Source organism: Accipiter gentilis, chromosome 16 (assembly GCF_929443795.1).
Source record: "Accipiter gentilis chromosome 16, bAccGen1.1, whole genome shotgun sequence".
Taxonomy (NCBI): domain Eukaryota; kingdom Metazoa; phylum Chordata; class Aves; order Accipitriformes; family Accipitridae; genus Astur; species Astur gentilis.
In genome coordinates, this window is record NC_064895.1 from 20,885,018 (window position 1) to 20,912,419 (window position 27,402).

Below are 27,402 nucleotides of genomic sequence, written 5' to 3' on the forward strand. Positions count from 1 at the left end.
CAGCGCGGAGCCCGGGCGGGGGGTCTCCCCTCCTGAACGGCGGCGGTGGGGTGTCCCCCTCCGGGACGGAGCGGGGGTTCCCCTCCAAAATAGGGGGGGGGGGGGGCGGCTCCTCCGCCCGAAAGACACCCGGGGCTGCCCGGGTGGGTGAAGGCTCCCCCTCCAGTAGGGGGCTGGGGGGGGGGGGGAGGGGGGGTGTGTGTCTCCCCTCTCCGAAACGTGGCCCCCAAAAGGCGGGGCCGGCGGGGGGGGGGGGGAGGGAGGGGGGGGGGGGGTGTCTCACCTGCCCGCGGAGGCGGGGCGGGGGCCGGCGCTTCGGGGGGGCGGCCGGCAGGGGGCGCTTCGGCGGCGGGCGGCGGCGGCGGCGGCGGCGGCGGCGGCGGCGGCGGCGTCGGCGGGCGAAGACGATGTTCAAAAGCGGGCGGGGAGCGGCGGCGGCAGCAGCACAGCGCCGAGCACCGGGGCCGCCGCCATGCGCCTCCGCGCCGCCACCGCCGCCCTCTGCCTCTGCCTGCTGGGCGCCTGCCGCCTCCGCCGCGGGCTGGAGGCCGCCGCCGTGCGCGGCCCGTCGGCGGCCGCTCCCCGGCGACCCTCGGCAGCCGCGCCTTCCTCCGCCTCCTCCTCCTCCTCCTCCTCCGCCGCCGCCGCCTCCGCCGCCGCCGCCGCCTCCCCCTTCTCCTCCCCGCCGCGGAGGGCCGGGGCTCTCCGCAACGGCACCGTGGTGCCGCACCACTACATGGTGGCCCTCTACCAGCGCCTGGCCGCCCGCCGCGCCCCCGCCCGCCGCGCCGACACGGTGACGGGCTTCGCGGAGCGGGCGCGCAGCGGTGAGTGCGGGACGCGCGTCCCCCCGCGCAGCGCAGCGCGGCGCGGCGCAAGGCAGGGACGGGCTGCCCCGGCCGGGGCCCCGCCGTCGGGCGGGAGGGATGCGGACGGGCTTGGGGTTGGGGATGGGGCTTGGGAAGGGGCTTGGGGATGGAGACGGGGCTTGGGAAGGGGCTTGGGGATGAGGATTAGGTTTGGGAAGGGGCTTGGGGTTGAGGATGGGGCTTGGGAAGGGGCTTGGGGATGAGGATTAGGTTTGGGAAGGGGCTTGGGGTTGAGGATGGTGCTTGGGAAGGGGGTTGGGGATGGAGACGGGGCTTGGGAAGGGGCTTGGGGATGAGGATTAGGTTTGGGAAGGGGCTTGGGGATGAGGATTAGGTTTGGGAAGGGGCTTGGGGTTGAGGATGGTGCTTGGGAAGGGGGTTGGGGATGGAGACGGGGCTTGGGAAGGGGGTTGGGGATGGAGACGGGGCTTGGGAAGGGCCTTGGGGATGAGGATTAGGTTTGGGAAGGGGCTTGGGGATGAGGATTAGGTTTGGGAAGGGGCTTGGGGTTGAGGATGGGGCTTGGGAAGGGGCTTGGGGTTGAGGATGGTGCTTGGGAAGGGGGTTGGGGATGGAGACGGGGCTTGGGAAGGGGCTTGGGGATGAGGAAGGGGCTTGGGAAGGGGCTTGGGGATGGAGACGGCGCTGTGCGCGGGTGTGGGGATGGGGCTGCGGCTCGCGCGTGGGTGCGGGGATCGGGCTTGTGCGTGGGTTTGGGGAGACGGGGTTGCGTGTCCCTTCGAGCCCGGGTTTGGGGCCCGGGGTTGCACACGGAGATTGGAGCTTGCGCGTTGGTCTGGGCTCGGGGGTCGTGCCTGGGATGGGGCTCGTGGGTTGGCTGGGGAACGGGGTTGTGCGTGGGTTTGAGCGTGGGGTGGGGGGGGGGGATGCGGATGGAGCTTCCCGGGGTAGGGGCTGCGCGTCAGTCATTTGACGGGAACGGAGCCGTGCACCGGATTGAGCACGGGAATGGGGCTGGGGACAGGGGTGGGAACGGAGCCGTGCGTGGGCATGAGGTTGGGATTGGGGAAAAAGAGATGCCGATGGAGCCTGGCCTCGGGGGGTGGCGATGGGGTTGCACATGCAGCCGGGGTCAAGGACGGCGCTCGGGGCTGAGGATGCGCTTGGGGGGGGGGGGGGGACGGGGGGGGACACACGACGAAGTGCAGCCCAGCCGGGACGGGGGAGGGGGGGCCGGGGTGGACGGTGCAGCCCCAAAAATTCCCTGGGGCACCGCGACGGGCCGGGACGGGGAGGGAGCGCGGCCGCGCTCCCTCCCCGTCCCGGCCCGTCGCGGTGCCCCGTGGGAGGCTGCCGGAGCCGGCGGAGCTCGGCAGCGTGGTCCCCTTCTCCCTCTGCCCCCCTCTTTTGCCCCCTTCAGACCCGCGAGGCTAATGATAATAATCAAATAAACACATACGCGTACTTAATTTATTTTTTTTTTTTAATATATATATATATATACATTGCGCCCTGCCGGCGAAGCTTGCTCGGCTGGGGAAAAAAAATTAGAAATAAAACCCCGATCGAATAAAATGAAAAGACAAACTGAAAAGCAGCCCCAGCCTCTCCCGGTACCTGTCGCCGGCTGCCCCAGGGGTGGGAGAGCGGCGGCTGGTGGTGCGGACCCCCCCCCCCCCCCCCCCCCAAACCCATCCCCAAATCCAGCAGGGGCCGTATCCCGCCGGCAGCCTTCGCAGGGAGGTTTTTGCTGAAAGCCGGTGGAGAAACGGCGGGGAAGCGAGGTGGGACGGGGCAGGGGGGGGGGGGATGCTCCGGTGGGAGGGTGGGCAGTGCCCGGCTGGGGAGAGCCGGGGGAAAACTGCGCACAAGTCCTGGGAAGTTTCAGCGCAAAACGAAACCAGATGAACTCTTCAAAGGGGTCTCCTTAGCTGCTCCTTGCCGGAATTTTAGATCTGCTTTTGAAATAAAAATAATACTAGTAGTAGTAATAACGATAACAGCAACAACAATAATAACAATAACAATAATAATAGGAAATGATGGGGAGACACATCTTTCCCCCCCGGAGGGCAGTGCAGGCTGCAGCGCGGCGGCACAGGGCTCTGCCGGCAGCGGGTCGGGGGGCTCGGGCACAGCACCAACGTTTGCAGCGTGCTCAGCTCAGGTTTCTTGTTAGAGAGGGGAAAAAGAAAACCCAACCCTCCCAGGACTCATTCGCCTCTTTTCCCCAAGCTCACCTCCTTTGGGTTGTTTGTTGGCGTTTCTTTTTTTTCCCTTTAATTCACATCGAGTATATTTAATCAGTCTGTGCTTGGGCTTTGGATCCATCAAAAATAGTGACAAATTCAAGCTGGGCTCACTTTCAGCTTCTGGGAGTGCCTCTATCAGACACCCCGAGGCACAGCGCCTGTGCCCCTGACGTGTGTGCCTGTGCCCGCCTGTGAGGGAAAATGAGATTTTTTCACAGCATTTTACTTGGTATGGCTGGGGCTGGGGGACTGTGTGACACTTAGGGAAGAAGAAATCAGTGACAACCTGCTGATCGGGGATGGGACTGTGCTGTGCGGGTTCAGATGGGGCTTCTGTGCCAAAACAGGATAGTGATGCAGCTGGAGGCACTGAAACCCCCCGGAGAAGGCAGAGAAGCCACCTCGGGTCTCGAGGAAGAGCGCTGATGAGAAGCCACTTGTTTGAACGGATTCCTCCCTCCCTTTCTGCCTTCTCCTCCCCATTTCTTTTTCGGTGCCTCCAGCCAGGGTGACGCTCCCGGGTGGAGGGCACACTGGCTGTGTCGCTGCTGGGATGCTCAGAGAGCCTTGCCGCAAGGCGATGGTCTCCCCCTTTAGCTCTGTGTCCCTTGCACCTCTGTAACAAGAGCTTGGCTTCAGTTTGCTGGGGTTTTATATTTTTTTTTTCTTTTTTTTTTTTATTTTTTGTTTTATCTCTTCCAGATGCCTCCCCGTCTGCCCCCGAGCAGCAATACCTCTTCGACATCTCCAGCCTGCCCGAGGCAGAGGAGGTGACGGGCGCGGAGCTGCGGGTCCTGCGTGCCCTCCCCGAAAACCGGAGCTTGGCCCTGTCCCCCGAAGGCACCTTCCACCACCTCCTCCTCTTCACTTGCCCAAGCCGGGACGGCGAAGAACCCCGGCTGTTGGACTCCAGGGCTGCAGACATTTTGGACGCGGGCTCCTCCAGATGGGAGGCGTTTGATGTCTGGGAAGCCCTGCAGGATCGGAGGGAGAGGTCTCTCTCGGGCAAGCTGCTGTGCTTTCTGCTGAGGATCGTCTCGGATCAGTCGGGGCGGCTCCTGCCCCCCCGGCAGCTGGGGTTCAGCAAACCCCGGCCGCAGCCCCACGAGCGAGCCCTGCTCGTGGCCTTCTCCCGCACCCAGAGGAAGGAGAACCTCTTCAAGGAGATCCGGGATAAGATCAAGGCCCTGGGCAGCCCCCCCTTCCTGGAGCCCCCCGATCCCGGCCAGGAGGCGTACTCCAAGCGGAGGAAGAGACGGACCACCGTCGCCGCCCGGTCTGGGGGCAGAGGCCATGGGAAGAAGGCGAAGACCCGCTGCAGCAGGAAGCCCCTGCACGTGAACTTCAAGGAGCTGGGCTGGGACGACTGGATAATCGCCCCCCTGGATTACGAGGCGTATCACTGCGAGGGGGTCTGCGACTTTCCCCTGCGCTCGCACCTGGAGCCCACCAACCACGCCATCATCCAGACCCTGATGAACTCCATGGACCCGGAGTCCACCCCCCCCAGCTGCTGCGTGCCCTCCAAGCTCAGCCCCATCAGCATCCTCTACATAGACTCCGGGAACAATGTGGTTTACAAACAGTACGAGGACATGGTCGTGGAGACGTGCGGCTGCAGGTAGCAATTTCTGCAGCTCTCCCCCTCCCCACCCTGCCCTGCCCTGTCCAGCCCCATTTTATATATATAAATATAAATATAAATATATATATATATAAAATATATATATATACATACACATTTTGATGTGTGCCTTTCCAAAAACCAAGCTCGGAGCAGGTGTCCCCTGCCTTCCCGGGACCACCCTGGCCATGAGCCCGGGAGGGATGGGGCGTGCCCCCCCCCCCCCCCCAGGCAGCGAGCCTGTAGATTGGCCCCCCCCAGGCCCTCTCAAAGAACGCGCGATGCCCACCACCCACACCACGTTTCCCGGGGCTCAGCCGAGGGTGATGCGCTGCAGTGGGAGGCTGGGCTCCCCCCGCGGAGCTGCCCCCATCTCCATGCCTTGCCCTCTCCCCGCCCCGGCCCCCGCCAGGGAGGGGGGCACACAGCCTGGGGGTGTCCGCTCAGCCACCGAGCTCTGCCTGATCCGCTTGGTTTGCCCAAGCTGAGCTGACACCTTCTTTCCCAAAGGTTTTGGAAAACGTCTAGCCAAAATTGTCTTGGGGAGGGGTATCCTGGGGGGGGGGGAACGGAGCGGTGGCTGCGGCAGAGGGTTCGGGCCAGCATCATCCTCCAGCTGTAGCAGTGGGGTGCAGGGGAGGTGGGAAGGCTCTTTTCTTTGAGTTAAAGGAGTTTTTCTGGCTGCCTTCAAATCGCTGCCCTGGGTTTGCCAGCGGAAAAACGAGGGATCCTCGGGGGAAGGTGGGGGGTGGACAACCTATGGCCGCGGGGGGTTGAAATCATTTGGTCCAGGCCTGTTTGCAGTGGGGAGAGATTTGCGAGTCTGCTGTTGGGGACAGGAAAAGAAGGTCCCGGTGACTGGAGGCTAAAGCGAGAGTCAGGTCTGAAGTAGAGCTCGTGCTCTCAACAGGGATGGGAACGGCCCTGGGCGGTGTTAGCTGGGGATGCCCTGGCTCCGGGTGGTCCGAAGCGCTGGCCCTCTTGCCGATGTCCTGCGGGAGGTACCGGCTGGTGGGTGCCCTCCCTTTCCTGCACAAAACCCCATTTTCAAGGCACACTGGGCACCCGGCATCAGGCCCACGAGTCACACAGCCGTCCTCAGTGTGTCTGGACAGAAGCAAAGTTCCCAAGATCCCCGGGGAAGAGCCATTTCGCTTAGGTTCTTATTGCAAATAGTCTCTATAAAAGTGCTAAGCTCCACCCTACCTTCCTTTGGCACCGATTTCCCAGTGAGCTCCATCCCGCCCCGGAGCGCCTGCCTTTCCCCGCTCCATTAAGGGAGCCCGGATCCGCCGGGAATGGACATTTCCCATGCAAACGGCTGAACTCCACCCTCGGAGACTGCTACGTAAAGCGGGGTGCTTTGAGCCATGCTGAAAGGGCTACAGGATTTTAGTAACTCAGGAGCTGAGTATAAATTATGCCTTTAAATCAGACAAGGCTTGCATCCATGCCAAGGCGTGTTTTGGATGCTGGCAAGCGTTTCTGCTGCTCCTCGGTGGCTTTAGGTACTGAACTTCGGCTTCATGGCTGGGTTGGCTTAGACCAGAGATGTATTTGCACAGATTTTGCTTTCGATGGTTTGTGTTTTACTGGCGGTAAAGGTGTTGGCGTGTAAACATCAGTGATCATTAGCGACAGCAGTTTGCTTTTGGGAGAGATAAATCCGTGCTGGAAAACATGTTTTTTTCCTCTATAAAGCCAGTTGTCCTCCATCGCAGGGGTGTCCTGCTAAGGAGGGCTGAGGTGAGCCAGGGCAGAGAGGGGGGCACCTCAATGAGCTCTACCGAGATCCAAATGATCTCAAAGGTCAGGACAGCCTCAGTGAGGGTCCGACAGCCTCCCCCCCCCCCCAGGAAAATAGTACATCAGCAGGGAGTAAACTGTGCACGTCAATAACGGCGATATATCTTCTGGGCTAACCCCCCCAGCCTCCCTCCATCCTCGCCCCACTGAGGTCCGCTCTGCAGACCCCAGCTGTGGCTGGTGGCAACTCAGGGGAGCGAGTGTGGTACCCGTAAGTCTCGTGTAACCTCCTTGACACCCACGGAGCTCCTCTGGCTTTACATCCACGTATCTGAGAGGAAAATCCGGCTCCCTACCTCAGCGTGAATGTAAATATATGTTAAGCGTGGTGTACCCATACCCGGGGGGATGTTCAGAGATGGAGGTTAGCGGGGGAGAGGAAGAATCAGGTCCATGCCAGTGGGTTTTCTCACTGTCAGCATTTGGGGGGGGGGGCGAGATGGAACTAGTGGGTGAGGAGGGGTCGGCAGGAGGGCTCGCGGCTTTCCTCTGACCTTCGGCTTTAGCGCAGGCGGTTAGGGGAAGGAGGTTGGCACGAGCAGCGCTGGAGCTGCTTGCTCTGGAAACACTGCATCATTTATAAAGTTACCAAGCTTTCAAAGTACCTAATTTTTCAATCGCTGTTGGTTGCTTGATAGTTTTTCTCACTGCTGAGAATTTTTTTTAAATGTTTTCGCTTCTTTTACCCCCTCCCCTTCCTCCAAATATTTGTGGTGGAGGTTCGTGGGCAGTTCAAATCCAGGCAAGATATATATAGCTCCTGGCAGCTCCCGCTGGCTGGTGGCTCTTGTGAGCCTCGGCCGAATGGGTGGCCTGAGACCTGTTCCTGCGGGACCGTGTCCGAGGGGGTGCTGATGCCAGAGACCCCGGTTCTTCTGGCTCCTTTTCAGCCACAGCTGCGGGGAATGGACAGACAGACAGACGTCACCCACCTCAGGTCTGGAGGTGGCCGACGGAGAGCAGGGTGACGGGTTGGGTCTCGCAATGCTTTACCTCGACCCCAGTGCTGGGGTGCTGTGCGCTGCTGGGGCTCAGTCGCTGCAGTTCCGTAGCCTGGATCGCTACGATAAACGGGGAGGGGGAAGATTCGGGAAGAGCGCAGAGGCTGCTGCTGGCAGTGATGCCATCCGTGGTTTTGCCCACGCGGGAACCAGTCCTGGCTCTCCCGGGCGCAGGTATCTCTCCCTAAACAGGCGTGTTTGGCGGGAGAGCAAACTTCACCCCCAGCGGCTGTGTGTCCCTTTGCATTCACTCCCGTAGTGGCAGCACCATGCCAGCTGCTCTGTGAAAAGAGCATCTCTTCCTTTCCTGGGCAAACAGCCTGTGGAGGACAACAGGAGGGCGAAGGATGGCGTGGTACCCTCTTTCTCCTTGCCTATGGGGACAGGGAAGGGCAGTTTCTTCCCTGGGGCTGCTCCGGGGGGATGCGTATGAGCAGGGCAAGGCTGGAGGGGAGCGGGGCTGGGGCTTTCGGTGGGTAACTGTGCTGCTCCCCCCGGGCAAGCGTATCGGCCGCAGCACTTGGCGGTCACATTGCTCGCTGCTCCCGGAGGAATATTTCCAGAACAAAAGCCACCAGCCCTTCCTTGCGAGGGTGGACTTGCATTCCCATGTGCTGGCAGCAAGGACTGCCTGTCCGTCCCCATGCAGATTCAGGGATTCCGCCCAAACAGTGGGATTAGGCTGGGGATGCAATTACCTGAGCCGTTGCAAACGGAGGTGCTGAGATCCCAGAGGGATGCAAAAGCCTTTCCAGGGGAAGGGAGGTTCCTGTGGCCGAGGTGCTGCAGCCCTGCTGAGTTGGGGAGGAACGTGGGGATGTGTCTGCAAAGGGCACGGAGGAGTAAATCCTGCCTTTGGAGGCAGGTAGGCGGGACATCGGCTGCAGGACGGCGCTAGCCCAGTGCAGCCCAGCACCCCAGCCCCAGAGCGGGTCCCCCACAGGGCATCACCCTCTGAAACCACAGAAACTGTCCAGGAAAAATGTAGTTCTGATCAGTCGCCTCTTGCCTGAGCTGATTTTGGGGCACATCTGAGCATTATAAATAGGAGACTAGAGGTTGAACATGGACAAATGTGAATTCAGTAGACTCAGAGTGATTTTAACGGATAATTATAGGTTCTCAATCTGCAGTATTTATACAACCTTTCCAGTTAAAAACCCCATAGTTTCCATGAAGAGTATATTCTCCTGGAGAATTTGTTTGACCTTCAGCACCATTTTTATCTGCAGGATATAATTACAGTGAAGCTAGAAGTATTAAGCATTTGAAAAGTACTATGTAGCTACGCTTAACTGGCTCCCTCCCCTCTTACGTGGGAACGCAATTGCGCAGGAGCAGGGAAACTCGCAGAGCGATTCCATTTGACTTGGAAGCGCTGGGGCTGCGATTCGGGGAAGCACACACGATCGGGACAGGACTGGTGCATGTGCCTTGTCTTGGGGCTCCTTGAGCTCTGTAAAACCAAGGCCTGTGCTTAAGCCGCTGCCTGCACTGTGTCCTGAACCACCCCCCCGTCTGGTGGAGTCCCACAGCAGGGACAGTCAGAAGCAAAATGGCTTTATGCCCAGTTTAACTGCCTGATGACCAGGGGTGCTTCTGGCCTAGAAATAATTCCCAGGAAACAGAAATTTTATCCCTTTTTTTTTTTTTAAAGGAATAACTGTTTTTTAATTCTCTTAAGAGGATTTTCTAACACCCCCCCCTTTTTTTTTTTTACATCCTACTTCGAAACCAATGTTAGAAGGGAAATGAGTATCCTTTGGCAGGGAGAAGGATGTTCATATGGAAAAGGACTTGATTCAGGCTTGCAGCAGCTTCACCCTGGTGTAGCTGCATTGATCCCAGAGGCCTTACTTCTGGTCAGCACTGGCAGACGGAGCCATGTCCTCTTTGGCTGGTTGCTGATGCTTGGCATAGCCGTAAGGAAAAGACTGGAAAGGCACTGCCTCTGAGTAAAAGAAAACCCCAAGCCTTGAGCCTGCTGCTCAAATCTGAATGCCAGCGACTTCTGTGTGTATTTGCACCAAATGGATTTTAACTCATGACTTGATTACACAGTCTTCGCTACTGGACAAAATTGGGCAGGCCCGCAGTGATTTATCGGTCACGGTCCCATTGCAAACCAAGCAGTTCCTTTTACTGTTGGCAGTTTTAAGCCCTTATCCCACAAACCCAAAAGCGTGTGTTTAGGGGGAGTCACCCGTGCTGGCCCCCACGTAACAGCAGACACGTGCACCGCTGTTTGCAGTGCTGCCTCTTGCAGGGAAGAGATGAGAGAGGCTGGGGCATCGCTTCGGACGCCCTGGGGATGTGGGTCCCATGGGGCTACATCTGGGCAAACGGAGCGGAGCACCTTGGGGTGCTGAGGAGATGCCTTTGGCTTTGCTCTCCAGACTTAACAGGAGTTTTGCCATGAGATTCGGCCTGATGTGCTTGTCTGCAATAGCAGTATCTCGTTATTCACATCAAAAAAGACGTGGCATACGTTGGTGTGAGAGATACATCATGAATACCAATCCACTGACCAGCTCATACGTTGGAGTAAACCTGGTGGGAAAGTTTTAGTTTCCTGCTGAGCACGTAGCAAGTCCTGAAATATGAGTGCCTTGTCTTTTGTCTGCATTGGGGCAGCACGGCCATGTGTCAGGGAGAAAAAAAACTTGCGCGGGGTAACGGCAGTGAGAGTCTGGGTATTGCCCAGGGGTTGTCACCTGAAATGGGGCTGTGCCACTGGATTTGAAAGATGGTCGGACCAAATGGCTATCACATGGACTTTGGTTGGGCAGTTCCACCAAATTGCTTGCTGTGTCTCCTGTCCTGGGTGAAACCAGAGTTGCAGTGCAAATTTTTCACTCTTTACATCACCCTCTGGGGAGGTGAGTGGGCAGAAAAACCTGTGTGAGCAAAACCAAGCTCTGGTCTTTGAGAGCATCGTCATCCTTCTTTTGGGTCACCATGACCAGCAGATGGAGATACCATGTGTGTCCCACTGGCATCAAAGCAGCCTTCCCGGCATCAGGGAACCCTTTACGGCTACGTGGGGTCCAAATAGGGATGCTGGGCGGCAGGAGCAGAGTGCAGCAGCAGTGTGCTCAACGCCAGAAGTGTGTCCTCCATGAAAACACATCAGGGAGAGGAGCTGGGGAGTAAATGTCCCATGGATGGGGTGTTGCTGATGGCCAGGAGCCTGTGACCTTGCGTGGTGGGGGGAGAATTTTTCTGCCTTTCCTGTCTTCGAATTAATGGCTGGTAAAAGAGCGAGATGTTCCACCAGGCTGGTGTAAGTGACTCCTTGCATTTTGTCCTAAGCTGGTTTGTGTCTTCCATGGTAAAACGGGGTGCATTCAGTCTTTTAAGGCATGTTATTCCTAGTACAGTGTGTTGTGAGGTACACAGAAGTGCAAAGGCGTCTCTGAAAATCAGGTATGCCCTATCAGCAAGCGTTCTGGACCTTCAAAAAATGACCAAAATTTGGAACTCCTGCTGGTGTAACCCCCTGCACAAGGACCCCACCCTATACCTCAAAGGATGTTTTGCAGCCTTGCACCTCAAGACATGTGTAGCCCATGGGGCCGCTTTTTCCTTTTACTGGCACCAGCATCTGAGCAGCCCCCTGATTTACCGCGCTGGAGAGCAGCCTGATTTGCGGGGTGGCGGGAAGGAGCATGCCGGCAGGCTGCGTGGTGCACCGTGTTTAACTTTTGGCTGAGCAGACCAGGATAGGAAGCAGCAGAACGTTTTCATGGAGATCAGTATTGAAAAATCTTAAAGTGAAGCTTGATCCATTCCCAGAAATGGCTGAAAATGAAACCCAGCCGTTTTTTCAGTGGTTTTTCAGGTTTTGCTCTTCATTTTTCCATCGTCACCACTTACTAGTTCATTCGTACATTTTGTGAGCTCTTTTTTTCTGCCCTGATGCTTGTGCTCATACTTTGGGTTTTCAGGGTGGGGAGTGCGGAGACTTGCTGTGGTGTTTGGTGGGAGAGTGGGGAGGGAAAGGCTGAGTCCCAGCAGCGGGAGGCCGGGGCACAGTCTGTGCCCTCGAGCAGGGGACGGTGAGGGGATGGGTCTGGCAGGGTTGAAGCCGGTGGGAGGAGAGGACCTGGGTCACACGCTCAAGTGCTTTTCTGATAGAAGGTGGGAAGTGTTTGGGTCTCCCTTCCCCTCCACTTTGCCACGGTGTTAACCTACGCTGGTGGCACCCAGGTCTCCACCACCAAACAAGATTCAGAGGCTGGGTCAAGCCCAGCCTCCCCGGGAACTGTGGTGTTGGCTTTGGTCCCAGTTTTTGGGGAGACCGTAGCGTTCCCCGTGGTGTTTCATTCATTTCCTCCATCCTGCCTTGGCAAAGAGAGAGGAGGGCAGCAGGAGGGGAAAAAAAAAAAAGAGGCAAAGTGTAGGGTTCCCTTGCTCCCAAGCTGGTCATCCCGGGGAGCTGAGTGCCAGCTGAGTGCTGGGAACTGCCAAGGGCTCACAGGAGCTCAGCCGTCAGCGGCAGAGCATGAAATAACATCCACAGGCCAGGAAAAGGGATGGTTGTGCACGGAGGGGCCAGGCTTTAGTCCTCAAAGAGGTGCCAAAGTTAAGTAGTTGTGTGGGCGGTGATAGCTGGGGGTGGGGCATTTTGTAGGGGCAGCTCATTCCTTCCTTGGCCAGGGAAGGGGGTGATCACGTTGCTTATATTCACCCCACGTGCTGTGAGTAATTAACCTTTTAAATAGTGCCCAAAAGGAAGGGTCTTGAGTTTCTGAGGTGCTGAGCATCCAGGGTTCCCACGCGCTTCAGTGGAAGCCACGTTTGCGAAGCGCCTTTGCCAATCAAGCTCTTACAACCTGAGGAGTAGTTAGGGGCTTTGCCCACCTGGAGTCACCGGCTCTGTTTCGTGCTGCGGCTCTTTGCTGGAAAAGCTGGTGGAGATGCTGCTCACGAGAACTAAAGACATGTCTGCGCAGGAAAGACCTGCTCCGCTCTTGGTGCTCCCCACTTTAGATGCAGGCGGGAGCAACATCAACCTGCTCATGGATCCAGTTTGCTAAATCACTATGTATCCATCCCATCGACGCTTGGTCTTTTTCTGAAGTCAAGTCGACACTATCTGGAGCTCCTTTGTCAAAACAAGCCTCTCTGCTGGTCAGTCGTGGTTTTATTTATATGTTCTTTTCTTTGATTAGAAAGGAAAATATCAAAAAATGAAAAAGGACTCACATTTCCAATAGCTGTATCTCTAGTAGTTATAATTTTTGAAGCAATACTCGTATCCCTGTGTGTGCCTCTAAACTATCCATGTATTTGTTCAGCTTTTTCAGGTCTGAGTGTGTGAAATCTCTCTAAAGAAGATAGCTCTGTAAGTGATGGTGTAAATGCATTGTTTGTATGTATTCTAAAGTTTGAATAGATTGTACATATGGGATTGTAAATGAACTGTAAACAGCAATCTATATTTTCTTGAATATATTATATAGCAGTATATATTTGTTAAATAAGTATTCTTGTATACTCTTCAATAACCTTTTTAATATTTTGTACAGATAAGTTTATTAAATATTTTATTGATAAATAGATCTGTGCAAGATTTTTTTTCTTTTGAAGACTTGTGCCTGTGTCCCGAAACCAGATGGCTCATGTCACAGCAACCTTCATAAGTCACCTTTAATTCCTGGGCTACCTAAGATGTTAAAACCAAAAATGAAAAAGCTGTTCATTTTACACTGCCTTCCTTGGCAACCTCAGGTACTTTCCAAGAAAAAAACCCCACAGAACAGTGAGTGTTTGCGATGGATTTATCGTCAAAATGTACATCCCTTTTCTTTCCTGTGTTTCTGAATACAGTTTACCTGCCTTGACAGTAGCTACCCAGCTCCACCCAGCCAAGAGGGGTGAGAATCCCAAGAGGATTCTCTCCATTGGCTTGAACAGAAAGCTTTAGAGGCCCAGAAACCTTAAATTGAAGGGGTAAACGTAAGAGCTGGAAAAATATCCCCTGCTCCCATTGTGCTTGGCCTGATGGGTTTGACTTGAGCACAGGACTCTGCCCCTGGAGGTGCCCGGCTCCCTGTGCTCCCCGCAAAGGCAGCCCGAGGCGATGGCTTTCCAGAGGGGTGTGGGAGGAACCCGGTTTGATTTGGTTAGGTCTGGTGAAAACATCCCCTTTGGGAATGTGGAAGAAATTAGGTATTTCAAAATTTGGGAAATGAAAAAATATCTGGAAAAATGTAGTAGAGAGTTATTTGCCCCCAAATCAGGTCCGGTAGTTTCGTTCCTGTTAGGTACCACTGGTATATGTGATACATCGCCTAGTACTTAAGAGATGAAGCTATTAGCGCTGCAGCAAAATTTTTGCCAAAGATTGCTTTTAATTGAATATTGGTTTTTATTCTTCCATTCCTCCCTCTTTTGAAGTCTTTTTTTTTTTTTTTTTTTTTTTTTAAAATATCTAAATGAACCACCCTGGGACATGAAATCCTTTTGCATTCCTAGTAGGTGATCTTTAAAAGTTACGGGTGATCCAGAAAGCAGACAATCTGTAAGATTAGCTTAATCATTTGGGGAGGGCTGTCAAATAGCTATGTAAGTTTTTATTATCTGCTTTCAGTGGGACATTACAGCGGCAGAATCAGAAGTTGCAGGGAGAGTGAGTTGCTTTAGCATGTGCTCCTGCAGTGGACATCACCAGAGTGCCTTGGAGACAGCGAGTGAAGGTAATAGGGTTAAGACTGCCTCTGCTACATCCCTACCAACAATACTGTGAACATGCAGGCGTGGAGTAGGGCACGTTTGGAAGCACAGAAGAAGTCTTCAAGGCATCAGGTATGTGTTGCAGTCACAGCAGAGCAACCTCAGATTTCGAGAGTCAGGAGAAACACATGGAGAACTGACAAGAGGTTTGCCTGAAGGACTTAAAAATGAATTCTTACAATACCGGTATTTTCTATGCTGTCCCTTCCCCTTAAGCACACCCACAAACACTCCGCTGAAGTGAGGCATGGTGATTTCTATTCCCGGGGCACATGGAGTGACATACCAAGCACGAGCCACCCTTCGGGCAGTATCCTGCATCCTCACATGCTCATTTACAGTCTCGTTGGCTGAGGAGGTCTTTTGGCACAAGTTCTCCAGCTAGGCATGCAGAAGATCTGCCGTCTGCACTGAAATCAGTCGGAGTGGTGGGTTTGCTTTCAGTGGAGACAGGTTTTTAGTCCATAGTACTAACACAGCACTTCAGACTACTCATGTGATTTACAACATAAACTAGTTAATCCTTATATATATTCTGAAAGCCAAGCATTGTCATGGCCAGTTTATATTTGAGAGAAATCAGAGGCACAGCAAGGTCACACACTGATACAATGGAAGAAAATGCAGAGCACTGCTAAAACAGGACATAGTCTGACTTGGACACCTAGTGACTCAGGCCTGAAGCAAATGCCTAAGTCTCTTATATAGAAAAAAAAAAAATAGTTGGTGCCTGCCAGGAGCTCCAGAGGGAGATCTGGTACCCCTACATAGAGATATCTAAGTTAGACAAGACAGGGAATTTAGACATCTGTTTTGGGAGCACTGCTTTATGAATTGGGGGCAAGTTAAACGAGCCAGGTCTATCGTGCTTGGAGCACCAGTTTTCCTCTTAGCGCCTAATCCAAAGTCCAGTGAAGTTAGTTTTAATGTACACGTTAACTTCAGTAGGTTTTGGAGCAGGCTTTTGCATCTGCTCGAGACTTACCTGAAGCCTCTCAAGTACCATCCCACGTGGTCTTCTGTAATGCAGACCAATTCAGGAGATGCTTGGGGATATCACTGGGACGTGTTTGCTGTGAGGCAAAGCTGCAGTCCCAAAGTAATCTAGTATGAGAATTTTATCTTATTTTCAGTACCTGGTACTAGGCGGGCATGTTTTCGTTACTGTGAAAACTTAAATCCTCATTATCACAAAGTGTTAGTTCCACAGGAATCCTGCTATGTTGCCCTATCCTATTTTGGTGCACGTTAGCAGGAATACGAGGATAAAAGGAAACTCCCGTCTAGCAGGTAATACTTTTGTACTGAAGCTCTTTGTTCATGTCACGTCACCTCTGTTGTCCTAGTCTCAGTCAATCGATCACTTGGGTCTCTCTAAGCCTGTGTGCAATCCTGTCGACTTTACTGACGCTGTACTGGGGCTGTAATTGGAGTTACACACTCCAGTTCACTCTGGATGCTTAAAATGCTAGGGTTTTTTTGTGGGTAAAAATACAGGTTCCTTCCTAATAAACACTGACGACTTGCAGTACCTCCTGCACAATAAAAGCAGATGACGTTAATGCTTCAAAAACTTTATATTCTGTAAATGGTATTCCTGTTTCTAAGAAGTTAGATTGGAACAGCGGGATCCTTATCAAATTTTAAGGGTGCCTGTTAGGGAAAAGGAGTAGCTGAGTCCTGACCCTGGGAAAGCCTTTTTTCCCCCAATTACAAGCCACCATACACAAGGATTTCTCTTCGTATATGAAGCACAGTGTATTTAAGAGCTTGGAGGCTTTAAAGTAAGTTTGTTGAAGATGTTCTTAAACTGGGAAAATGGGGGGCACTTTCCACTGCCTCTTTTATTGTGAACGACTTCAAATAGGATGGCAAAAAATCTCCTTCGAGCGTCTGACTGGCAAACACTGCAGTCAGATACAGAGCAAGTGTTTTAAACAACATTCTGCATTTTAGTAGCTACTGCAAACTACTTTCCACAACACAAATGCTTCCTGCAAGCACGTTCCTGCAGTAGGTGGACTGGAAAAACCTCGTCCATTTACTATCAGCTTAAGCACTTGAAAACAGTCTCTAATGAAGTCCCTCCCATGCATCTAAGCATGCGTGTTAGCCTGTCTCATAACTTCTGCGTGATGCTACCGAGATCAACGATCGCTTCTGGCAGCTGGCTTGTACTCTTACTGCTGTATCTGCTGCTTGCACTCCAACCCCATCAGCTGTTCCAGAAATATATGCTGTTTTAATAGTTCCTGGTCATTCACTAACATTCTCTGGATTCTTATTTTGTAAATGTGCCAGGAAAGAGAACATTTGCCTCCAAGTGAAGAGCCTCAGAAACTTACTGTAGTTGGGAGCCTGAGTGTGACCTGTGACACAGAATAAAACAAGTCTCTTGGGTCTAGTAAGTTTATCCAATGGAGTAACAGTTTGAGCAACTTTATTAATGATAACATTGAACATCTTGTTTAAAGTCTTTGCTTGCTGGCAGTTAGCTAGACCAAAGAAAGGGACGGGAAGTGGATGCATGTATAAACCCATTTGCTCTAAAATAAATATGTAAATGACCTCAACTGCAGAGAAGAGATTATCTGTTGTGGCTCATGTATGCAATCTGTCTCCTGTGAGTCAAGAAACTGGTGTTTAGCTTGGAGTCCAACTCCAAATTCTTCACCATAAACACTGGGCAAGCACTCATCAAGCTTCCTGAAGGGACAAATCTCGCTAATCCACACACTCCATAGTTCATTCAAAGCAGCAAACACGGAGCTGGAGGGAGCAAGGGGAAACGCTGATTGATTATTTTGGAGTGTCTCTGGATAAAAACGCTTGAGTGAGTCAGGTGCCTACCACCCACTGATTTTCTCTGCACTTAGCAGATGTCTACATCGCATGTGAAATTTGGGGTTTGGCAAGTATTTTTGTAAATTTTGTATGCATGAAGTAATGAAGAAGGTGAACTGAGACTAAACAAGTTATCAAATAGTCAAGTTACATTTTACCATAAATGTCTTTATTTTTGTTATTGGAGTTGTGTACTTTTTCATAAAAGGTATCAATCTAGCAAAACACTTGAACGTGAGTCAGAATCATTGAAGCTAGCAGGATTACTCGCGTGGTGAGAAGCACAAATGTGAATGACAGAGATTAGGTGCTACTGTATACAGTCAACTCATTTGCGATAGGTTTCTCAAGAATTCTAAAATAGTCTAAAATAGGCAAGACCACACTGTGTTTTCATGTTAAGTTGGCACATCTGGACCATAAGCATTTCTGACACTCTTTGCCTGGGGTCACGGTGAACACCACGGGCTTCAGAGGAGCTGGATTCTCATTGTGTGAGATCGGCTCCTCTTAGGAAATACAGCTGTGGAAACTAGACCCGTGCTTTTTTTGCTATGAATATAGTAGCAAATTTTCAGATCTTAGCCTTACAGTAACAGCTTCTAGGAGGAAGATAGCAATTGAATCAGTATGGTTTTGATAATCTTAGAGAAAATTCATTTAAGAAAATCGTAAGGCATTATCCTGCAGTAGATCTCTGTCATCACTGACAAGATCTAATCTCAGTTTAGGTCTTAATGCAGTCAGTAGGATTTATTATAATGGATTAACATTTGTATAAAAGGCATACACAAGTCAAGTACAAGTATTGCTAAATTAATTCCTCATACAAAGTATACGAATAATGCACTGTAAACAACTGCTTCTCATAGGTGCTTCAGTTTCCAGGCTTTAATAGTTGCTTGTCATCTTTGGTTAATGCAAGATTTTTTCTGTCCTCAGGAGATCCACTACAACAGCTGAACTTTTACAAACTGAGTCCTTGCTCAATTACTTGATTCCATATACTTTGAAGAACAAAGGTTTTGTTCAACCAGATCAACATGTGAACCAAAACAACCAAGTGAACTGTATTTTTTATGTTGCTAACATACAAACATGTGCATATGTGTATATATATATGTGTACATATATATATCTCCACTTATATGAACATCCCCGCCTCTTTCTGCCCCAGGGAGCACCTAGGCCAACAGATGCATTTAGCATCTGCCACAAGGCCATCGAACAGGAATACATGCCAACATCAGGGGGCCGTTTAGACACACACAGACACATACAACTATGGATTTATAAAGTGAGCACAAGAATTGTTTTGATCGTGACTCAATATGGCCCTGTAGAAAGAAGGGAAGTCCCATGACTCTCCAATAAACAGAATCAGTTGCACGAGCACAGTCCCTTCACTCTGAACGTATCTGGCTCCTCCCCATGCTGCTGTAACTGTGGTCTCAACAGTTCTGCCTCGCGTATCAGTATCTGTTTCATTACGCGGCAGTGTAATCTGAAAATCCACTGGCTAGTCTCAAAAGCTAAACCAGTTTCTGATGCAAAGAAGGTCACTTAAATCCACTGTCTGTCTGCAAGTTTGGAAACTAGTCCAAAATATCCAGAAACTGAATTCTATTACAAATTGCTCTAAATGTTAGTGAAAGATTCAAGGGGGATTTAGAGAGAAGTGGAAGGTGTGTATATAATCGTGTAAGAAAAGGAATTAATCGGTCTTTCTGCGTCACAGAGAACATTCTCCAGTACCATCCTCATTAGTACCACATTAAAACTGTTAATAAATCATTTAAGTTAGATACCCAATGCATCATCTAAATTCATTTGTTTGCAAGTGCAGGACTTCCACTGACTATATTCTGTAGTGTTCTGTTTATTTATAAATGTCTCTATGAACTCCACAGGGAGACTATTTCGCAGGTTCATGGCTAGAAAGCTTCTCCTTATTACACTTGGCTCTTTTCCCCTTACTTACATTATTTTCATTTCTAGCTATCACCTGTAACTTCTGTTATCACAACTGGTAGGATTTTTTTCTCTAGTTTTTTGCTATCTGTAAAGGAGAGGGATGAATAAATGTGAGGAACAGCGTACTCGTCAGCAATGTTATAGCAAGGATCTGGTTCTCAATAGTAACATTTCAGGCCATTTCATGGGTGCAACCATGGCAGAGTAATAGCCATTTTCTCACGGTGGACTTACCTAATTTGTGGCTTGGCTGAAAACTTCATACTTCAGTCCTTAGAGCAAAGAATTGAAATTGAGGCATGCATCAAAACTGGTTTAATTCTTTAAAGTTGCTGAGCAAGCACTGTTCTCACGGACTTCATTAGGAGAGCTAGGCCACCTATAAGTAGTTACGTATGGATTCTGCAATCCATTTTAAACTTTTAATATTGGCACTTTTGAACAGCATCATTTACCTTCTCTACAGTCAATCGAAAAATGAAACACTTGGCCATGTGCCAGACAAGAGCTCCACATGTACTCCCTCGTTGAGCAGCCACAGTTACCTTATGGTACTTTTAATACTCCGTGGAGTCCTGGCAGCACCCTAACCCCCTTCTGAGACTTGGAGAAACTGCACACCTCATCTACGCACCTCCCTTGTACTCATCCCGAACTCAGCCTGACCTCTGATTGACGACCAACCCCATCTGACCCGGAGGAGACAACGTCAGGGTTGTCCTGGGCCCTTGGGCTATTCTGGCTGTCATGCACCTGGGTTACATGGACGGATGAGACACGTGGAGAGGGCCAGGTCTTTCAGGATCCATCCACAGGGGGATTTTTATCCATACAGAGTAGCCTGGTATTTCTTTCTAAAGCAGGCCAGCTGGGCTGCCCCAAACCCATCCCTAACAGTCCTCCAGCAGGCGAGTGGGGTGGTAGTAATTCGGGTACACTTGTAGCCAGTGAATCTAGTATCAGTGTTGTCTAGAGTGCTAGCAGTCAATAAATATTCCACCCTTTGCCAAGTCCTGCAGAGTCCTGAAGACACAGGATGAAGGTACATCACCACTGAATCAATAAAACTATACTTTGGACCAGCCAGTCTCTCTTTAACTTTCTCTAAAGCATCTCAATAGAAAACAAGCCATAATCTATAATAAACAGAAAAAAATAGGACAGACTCTCTCACAAAAAATTACACGTTCACAAAATAATTACATCGTTTTCTTGTTAATCACTGAATCCGTGTTTATAATTTGGTCAGATCATCCTGTAACCAGTCTGTAATCATGGCAGCCATCTCCTTGCTGGCATCTAGCACAAAGGCGTGGCGGAGCCCCTTCTCACAAAGTCGAATGTCCCCGTCTGGAAAATCCATTTTGATCTCATCGTAGTAGTGCTGTGGGCACCAGCTGTCTCCAGTTCCATAGTAAAAAATCAGCTAGAAATCAAAGCACATCAAATCATTAATTTGAAAAGTTACTGATGAAGCAACCAATATCCAAACAAAGAGTACTGAATTATCTGGAAATAAGCAATGCTTTGTGACCCACAATACACTGTGAGGAATAGCAATTAGTAGTTTTTGGTTGTTTCCATGTCTGCAATTATGACGAAGCCAATTAAATGCTCTGTCTCAGTTTCCTCATCTGTAAAACTGTGGAACACAATACAGTCTTAATTCTAAAACCAGAGATCTGCTGATGAAAGTCTGGCTCTCTTAAGAAATTTGTTATTATGGATCAAAACATCTAGCTGTCCACGGAGTCCACTCTTTAACCAGGCAAGCCGCTGTGTTTTCCCTAGCTACTAGCTGTTCTCTATGTTAGCTTTCTCGCTACTTAATCAAATAGCAAAATTACCACTAAACTTGATGCTATGTCCCAGCTGAATGGGCTAACCATGATGGCTTTCTTCTGGATATAAACTAAGAGAAAGTAGGAGGTTAATCCACATCTGTGAGTAGCTCTATCTTACTAGCATCCGTTAGGCGTGATCTCAAACCACCTGCCCGGTTGGGGCCTTAGGTAGAGGAGTAACTATTTTTCTTAACCTTGGTATTAGATGTAAACTAGAGGTGATTCACTCAGCCATGTTAGAATAACAGCAATTATGGTGATTCTCAGAAGTAAAACTTTTTTTGCTTGGAGAATTTTATAATCATAGAAGAGTTTGAATTGGAGGGGATCTTTAAAGGTCATCTAGTCCAGCCCCCCTGCAATGAGCAGGGACATCTTCAACTAGACCAGGTTGCTCAGAGCCCCGTCCAACCTGACCTTGAATGTTTCCAGGGATGGGGCATCTGCCACCTCTCTGGGCAACCTGTGCCAGTGTTTCACCACCCACATCAGAGATTTCTTCCTTATATCTAGTCTGAATCTACCCTCTTTTAGTTTAAAACCATTAACCCTTGTCCTGTCACAACAGGCCCTGCTAAAAAGTCTGTCCCCATCTTTCTTATAAGCCCCCTTTAAGTACTGAAAGGCTGCAATAAGGTGTCCCCAGAGCCTTCTCTTCTTCAGGCTGAGCAACGCCAACTCTTATCTTATCTTTGTGAAGTGCTGCCTGTGTAGAACACAGGCACCTCTTGGAGATGAATGAGCAATTTTCTTTTGGGTTGTAATGTGAACTAAAATTCTACCAAAGTCCATTTTGTTCTGATCTTGCCCTAACAACCTTGTTCAATGACATATGTGAAGCAGGTGCTACAAGGCCCACCTAAACACAAAAGTCATAAATTCCAGGCAAATATCATATTCAATGAAGTATCTTTTCTCTCTGTTAGAGACACTGAATGTCACTCTTTCCCAAGTCATCATTTCCATCATTTTCTCAACTTGGCATGCTATAGCTATGTTTTTCAATTTCTATAAAGTATTTGAAGGGAGAGTGGTTGTCTGGGAGACAGTAAAAACCTATGGATTTAAAACTATACAGGAACAAGATTAATGATGAGGACTCTTTATACTAAAATGTTTGAATGCAGGTACCAGAAGGATTTTGATTGCTCAACATATCACACACACAGCTTGGCCTAATTCCATTACTCTTCTTTGTTTCATATTTCATTTCTGTACTTCAGTGAATAATTGAGCAATGCTAACATAAATTAGGGGACAAGAAGTTTTCCTTTCATCACAAAAATCTTCAATTCCATCATTTTTGTAGCCATGTGGAATATAAATAAATGCACCCACTGGGGCAGAGGTGGGCTAAGAGCCCAGACTGCATTTCACAAAATGTTACAAGTTTTTGTCTAACTTGCTTTTCTCTTGTTGAAGCGTACCCAAATCTTGGACATTACTGACTATTGGCTGTATCCAAAATATAGTACCTCAGTTGCATAGACACCAGCCCAAGTTATACTTCTATGTATATGTAAAACACAGAACGTAAACCATCCCATGTTAACAAACATTATTCGTTTCCTTTGTCACTCACTAATTGCTGGAAACGAGACATGTTGTTTGCTTTAGCAGAAAATTTCTTTTGATCTTGCCTTCGACTCATAAATCACAGGATGCCACACTAGCAAAAATTCTTCAAAAAAGCCAACGTAAAATGGCCAGCTGCATTCAGGACTTTTGAAAGCCAAACATCTGACCGAATTATGTTTAACCCCGGCCTCTGTTACCAACAGATACAAAAATAAAGATTATGAAACACAAAAAAAGAAATGGAGCAACTCCAGTTTAATGGAGCAGTCCTTGAAATTATTAGATATTTTAATAGACTAATCATAGAATCTCATCACACGGTCATTTAGAAAAAGATGAAAAGTCATTTACACTTACAAAGGTGGATAAAATACTTGGCTTAGTCTGCATGAACTGCGAAATGGGCTGTTCTCCAGGTAGGGTTGTAAACTTGAGAACTCACAGATTTGGCAATGCCTAAACAAAAGATTTATGTGCATTCTTAGCCTGCCTCTGGTATATTTGCATTATGGTTTAATCCTTCATCGCATGATCCAAAGGATCCTTGACTCATTCAATCCACTGACATGATGACGTTCAGCTGATGAGCTGCTATTTGATAGTATTTTAGTATTTTTTGTTTTAAATTCTGTGTGTGGTCTGAGAATTTATTTACTACATATTTCATGGTTTACAGACAGAATTTATTTTCTTATGTGCATTCCTCTGGCATGCACCACTACAGGATTTGCATGCTCACATTTGTTAATTTAGTTTTGCAACACCTTAAGTGGCCATTTTTATCTCCATTTTGCAGATGGGGAGTACAGAAATTAATGTCACACTACATACATTAATTTGAAAGTATGTAGTGTAGTCTGAAACACCTAGAGCTGGTTTTCCAGTGTGCGTAGCATTACACAGTATTGACTATGCTCTTGGACTTCATTTGTGGGTGCTCTGAAACACTATCTGTCTATAAAACAAATTTCAAGATCTTAAATGCGATAGTCAGAAAAGTGAGGATGAACTGTGACCGTCTACGAAAAATATTAATGGCTTCACCAACAGCTCATTCTTGGATGTGAGGTTTAAGTGCCTTTACTATGAAGCTATCCATTTTTACTTCATATAGTTCTCTGTTTCTTTCAACAGGCATTTTACCACTTCTGCCACAAATGAGGTAGGAGTTCTGCATCCTGCTGTCTCCTTCATTACACAGCTCTTTTGGTTAATGAAAGAGAAAAAAAGGAAAAGTAATGTTTTAATGAAAGACCACCTCTTAATGCATACATAAAAGGCATCTGAATTAAGATCAGTGCTAACTTTGAAATCCTTGGTAATGCAGTATCAACTGGTTTTAGCAGACCTTGTGTATACAGTCTGCTAGACTTCAAGGAGGTAAACCAAAAACCAGGTATTTTCCACATGGCACCTACATGTATTGGCAACAGTGTTAGCACCTCTAGATCTGCTGCTTTAGGCCTCTGTCCCTTAAGGTAATGGTGTAATTGAAAGAAGTTGCACTGTCCGCTTCTGGCCAAAGGAACATGGGACACCTTCCTGCTGGGTGTCACACTGGGTGTGTCCAGCACAGAAATTAGTGATTCAGTTTGGATGTACTGTGTGTTTTTGAAGCAAATGTCACGTTTGTCCAGATTTACCATGCTTTGGTTCACATCATGGAGTAGTCTCGGAGTGTATGAACTCCTTTCAACTGAAACTAAGGCAACGATGCTCTTCAGGGTCACACTTAGTGAGCTCCAGTCACTAATGGTCATTCAGTCCATGGGAGCAGACAACTGTTGGCTGAAGTAATAACCCTCTGAGATGCCTACACTGGGAACATCAGGTCCTCACCATTTACTATTTATCTCTACAAATTCTCTTTTATTGTGCTGCTGCTGTTTTTAAGGCAAACATAGCCAAAGGCACCTGCTGACAACAGGAACAATAAGATTTTGGAAATTTATGTTCCTTTCCAAGTGGAAAAGGGCCGAATATTTACCAACTACTGGCCTTGCTGTCCAGTTGTTTGTCCAGTCTTTCCAAGTATGATTCCTTCTGTCTTGTCCCTTTCTGGTCTCAGGACTGCTCTACCCCCCTTTGACTCATTGTTTCAGCTCTACTCTCCTTACCTAGTAATTTCCAATTTCCACAACTTCTGCTTCTTATTCTAGTCCCACATTCTTGCCCTGCCAAGTCCAAATTTAGTCTTCTCGTTTCTCCATCCCATTCTGAGTCTCAATTCCAACACTAGTTGCTTTTCCCCCAAGCAATTCTCCACTTTTTTCTCAGTCTGGAACCTCTATTCCCAGCCCTACTCCTCAAATATCTCTATGACTATCGGTTGTTCCTAGTGTCAAGGTTGGGTTCAGGTTCAGTTCAGCATAAAACTATCTAAATACAGGTAACTGTATTGTGGTCTTTACATGTGTACCAGGCATCCAAATTCCCACCACACAGTCAGAAAAGATATACTCAATAAAGTCATTAGTCCTTAGAAAGCTACAGTAGACAGCAGGTGTCTACTGCAAGGTGGGTGAAGCTGTACTTCAGGCTCCACTAAGAACTCAGCTGCCCAAGTGCAGGTACCTACTGCCAGTTGAGATGCTCTAGATATCTGAGGAACCTACATGAGACGGGAAGGTATGACAGATTTTATAAGAGACCCACAACTGTCTGGCAAAACAGCTGGAGGCCAGATGGGGATATTCCACAGTGCCCAAAATTAAACCAGATGTCCATGTTTAAGGGCCAAATTCCACCTTGACTTCTTCAATAGATTTCTATTGACTCTCATCGGGTCATGGCACCTCTAACGCCTACTGCATGTGTGGATTCCTACAAGTAAACTCATAAAGCATGATTCAGATGCCCATACATAAATATCTGGTAGTGTTAGGTTAACAGTTGGACTCAAAGATCTTAAGGGTCTTCTCCAACCTAAATGATTTTATGATCTCACGCAACTTAAGACTGATACGCTAGTATAACGCTGCTTGGTCTTCACTGCTGCTACAGGCAGCTCATTTGTCTCCTATGTCAGTCTTCCTTGGGTAGCTCAAATCTGCCACCTCATATAGCACCAGAAGCCTACCTCTGGCCAAACAAACAGAGCCTTTGGTTCTTCCTGCCCCCTCTTTCTCCTCTGTTTACTCCTCACTCACTAGTTCCCTCTATACTAGCTCAGCACATATCTCCTCTGCACTGGAATGAATAGCTTCTTTCTCCAGGCCAAGAATTTTTACCATGAGAAAACAATGCATTTGCCCCTGAGCCATATTTGTAGACATTGTAGAACCTTTCCGACTGAAATAAAAAATAAACAGTCATGGTAGGACAGACACTTGTGTCATATATGCAATTAAAGTTTGGGTATGTTATAACCAACTAAGAGCAGCTTTGTAACAGGAAGACTTGGGGAACTTTATTTGATGCTGCAGTTATTTTGTCTGCTTATTTCGTATGCAGATGTTGGTGTGTGCGTTCTGTGCATCTACGTGCGTATGCCTGCAAATCTAAAACTTTAACATACGTGTCTTTTAATTAGAAACTGCCAACAGAATTCTTTTCAAAATGCTTCCCTATTAATGGATTATGCAATCAAATCTAAAAGCAGGATCGAAATTAAGGTGTAAATTTTCAGTGATCCAGATGGTGGTACAGGGCCTATGAAACCTGACAGATGGTTTGATGGACAGATGACTTGACTGTCATTTGTGGCATTGAGGGTCTCCCTTTGAATGACAAAGTGTCTGTGCTCTTTGCCTATGCCACACACAGCCACAAAATACAGAGATATTAGGATATTACCTATTTTCCCAATATATTAAGACAGATTCATTTTAGACATATTTAAACAGAAGTTTCCAAAATCCAAATGTTCTCATCTTCATTTTAACATCAGGAGCTTTGCTACTGCAGCATGGAGGCAGGTATAACTAACAAACCATGTGTAACCAGAGGCACATGGGATCTTCATTAATGGTAGGAAACACTGGTCTGAACTCAAAACATAGCACTGTACCAGCTACCAGGAAGACAGTTAACTCTATCCCAGCTGAAACCAGGACAGCAATATGTGATTTGCACGGATCTGTAAAGTCCATGTTTTCCTGTGGACTGTGCATGCTGTAAGGACATCCTGAGTCAGCACAACCACTGTACCAGCAATGGAAAACTGCTGCCAACTTAAGCATTCAAAAATGGTGAGTCAGGCCCCCACAATAATGAGACTAGCTTAAAAATAAACAGATTTACAAAACAATAAATAGAAGGTTCTTTCTATTTTTCTTCTGGGCTTAAACTTTCCAATATTTGCATTTTTAACTTTTCTGCCATGTGGGGGAGAGGACTGTTTTTTATTCTTTTGCAATATTGAATGCAGAGACTTCCAGGTATTCCTGACTCAGAAGGGAAATGGCATCTACCACTGGACATGACAAAGATTTTACATGATTCCTGATGCAATACCCTGCTTGTTATGAGTGACTAAACCATGTCCTTTCAGGATCTGGTGATGAGGGCAGAGTAGAGGGGATGTGGGTTATCTTTGCCAGCCATTTCAATACTGTGTTTGAAATAGTTACACAATTTCTAAGTTTCAAATAGTTTTAAAATAACAGCAATGTTCTCATAAGCCGTTTTTACCATGAAATTATTCAGAAGTATTTTCAGCCTTAGCTTCTGTAAAATAAAACACAAGTCAGAATAGGGCTCTGTCATCCTAGTACCCTGTAATATGGTATGTGTACTCAAACACTGCACAATGATGGCAGCTGCTAAGTAAACATCAGAAGAATCTGAGATTTGTATCAACAGGATGTTTACATTTTAAAGAGTTTCTAAGAAAATAATAAAGATTTCCTGCAGTTGACTCCATTGGCGCTTGTTTTAGTATGTATGACAGTTCACAGAAGTATAAATTAC

At 48.6% G+C, this 27,402-nt stretch overlaps 2 protein-coding genes across 2 annotated transcripts in view; one reads left to right on the plus strand and one right to left on the minus strand.

Annotated features, from left to right (window-relative positions):
* Nucleotides 1–472: 472 nt before the first annotated feature.
* GDF7 (growth differentiation factor 7) lies at nucleotides 473–4,707 on the plus strand. Its single transcript, XM_049818918.1, has 2 exons — nucleotides 473–827; nucleotides 3,785–4,707. Exons 1-2 carry the CDS (start codon nucleotides 473–475, stop codon nucleotides 4,705–4,707), a joined length of 1,278 nt encoding a protein of 425 aa, XP_049674875.1.
* A 12,535-nt stretch (nucleotides 4,708–17,242) lies between these two features.
* Nucleotides 17,243–27,402, minus strand: part of LDAH (lipid droplet associated hydrolase) — a 127,521-nt gene continuing 117,361 nt past the window's right edge. Inside the window, exon 7 of the mRNA XM_049819023.1 lies at nucleotides 17,243–20,495. Within this exon, the coding sequence (XP_049674980.1) occupies nucleotides 20,304–20,495 (192 nt within the window). The 3' untranslated portion in view covers nucleotides 17,243–20,303. The remainder of the gene's footprint in view (nucleotides 20,496–27,402) is intronic.

What these genes read in the sequence shown, in the direction of transcription:
- GDF7 (XM_049818918.1), top strand. Translation starts at nt 473, where the DNA reads ATGCGCCTCCGCGCCGCCACCGCCGCCCTCTGCCTCTGCCTGCTGGGC. An exon ending in CGCGGAGCGGGCGCGCAGCG is followed by an intron (nt 828 to 3,784) that starts GTGAGTGCGGGA and finishes TATCTCTTCCAG; the next exon opens with ATGCCTCCCCGTCTGCCCCC.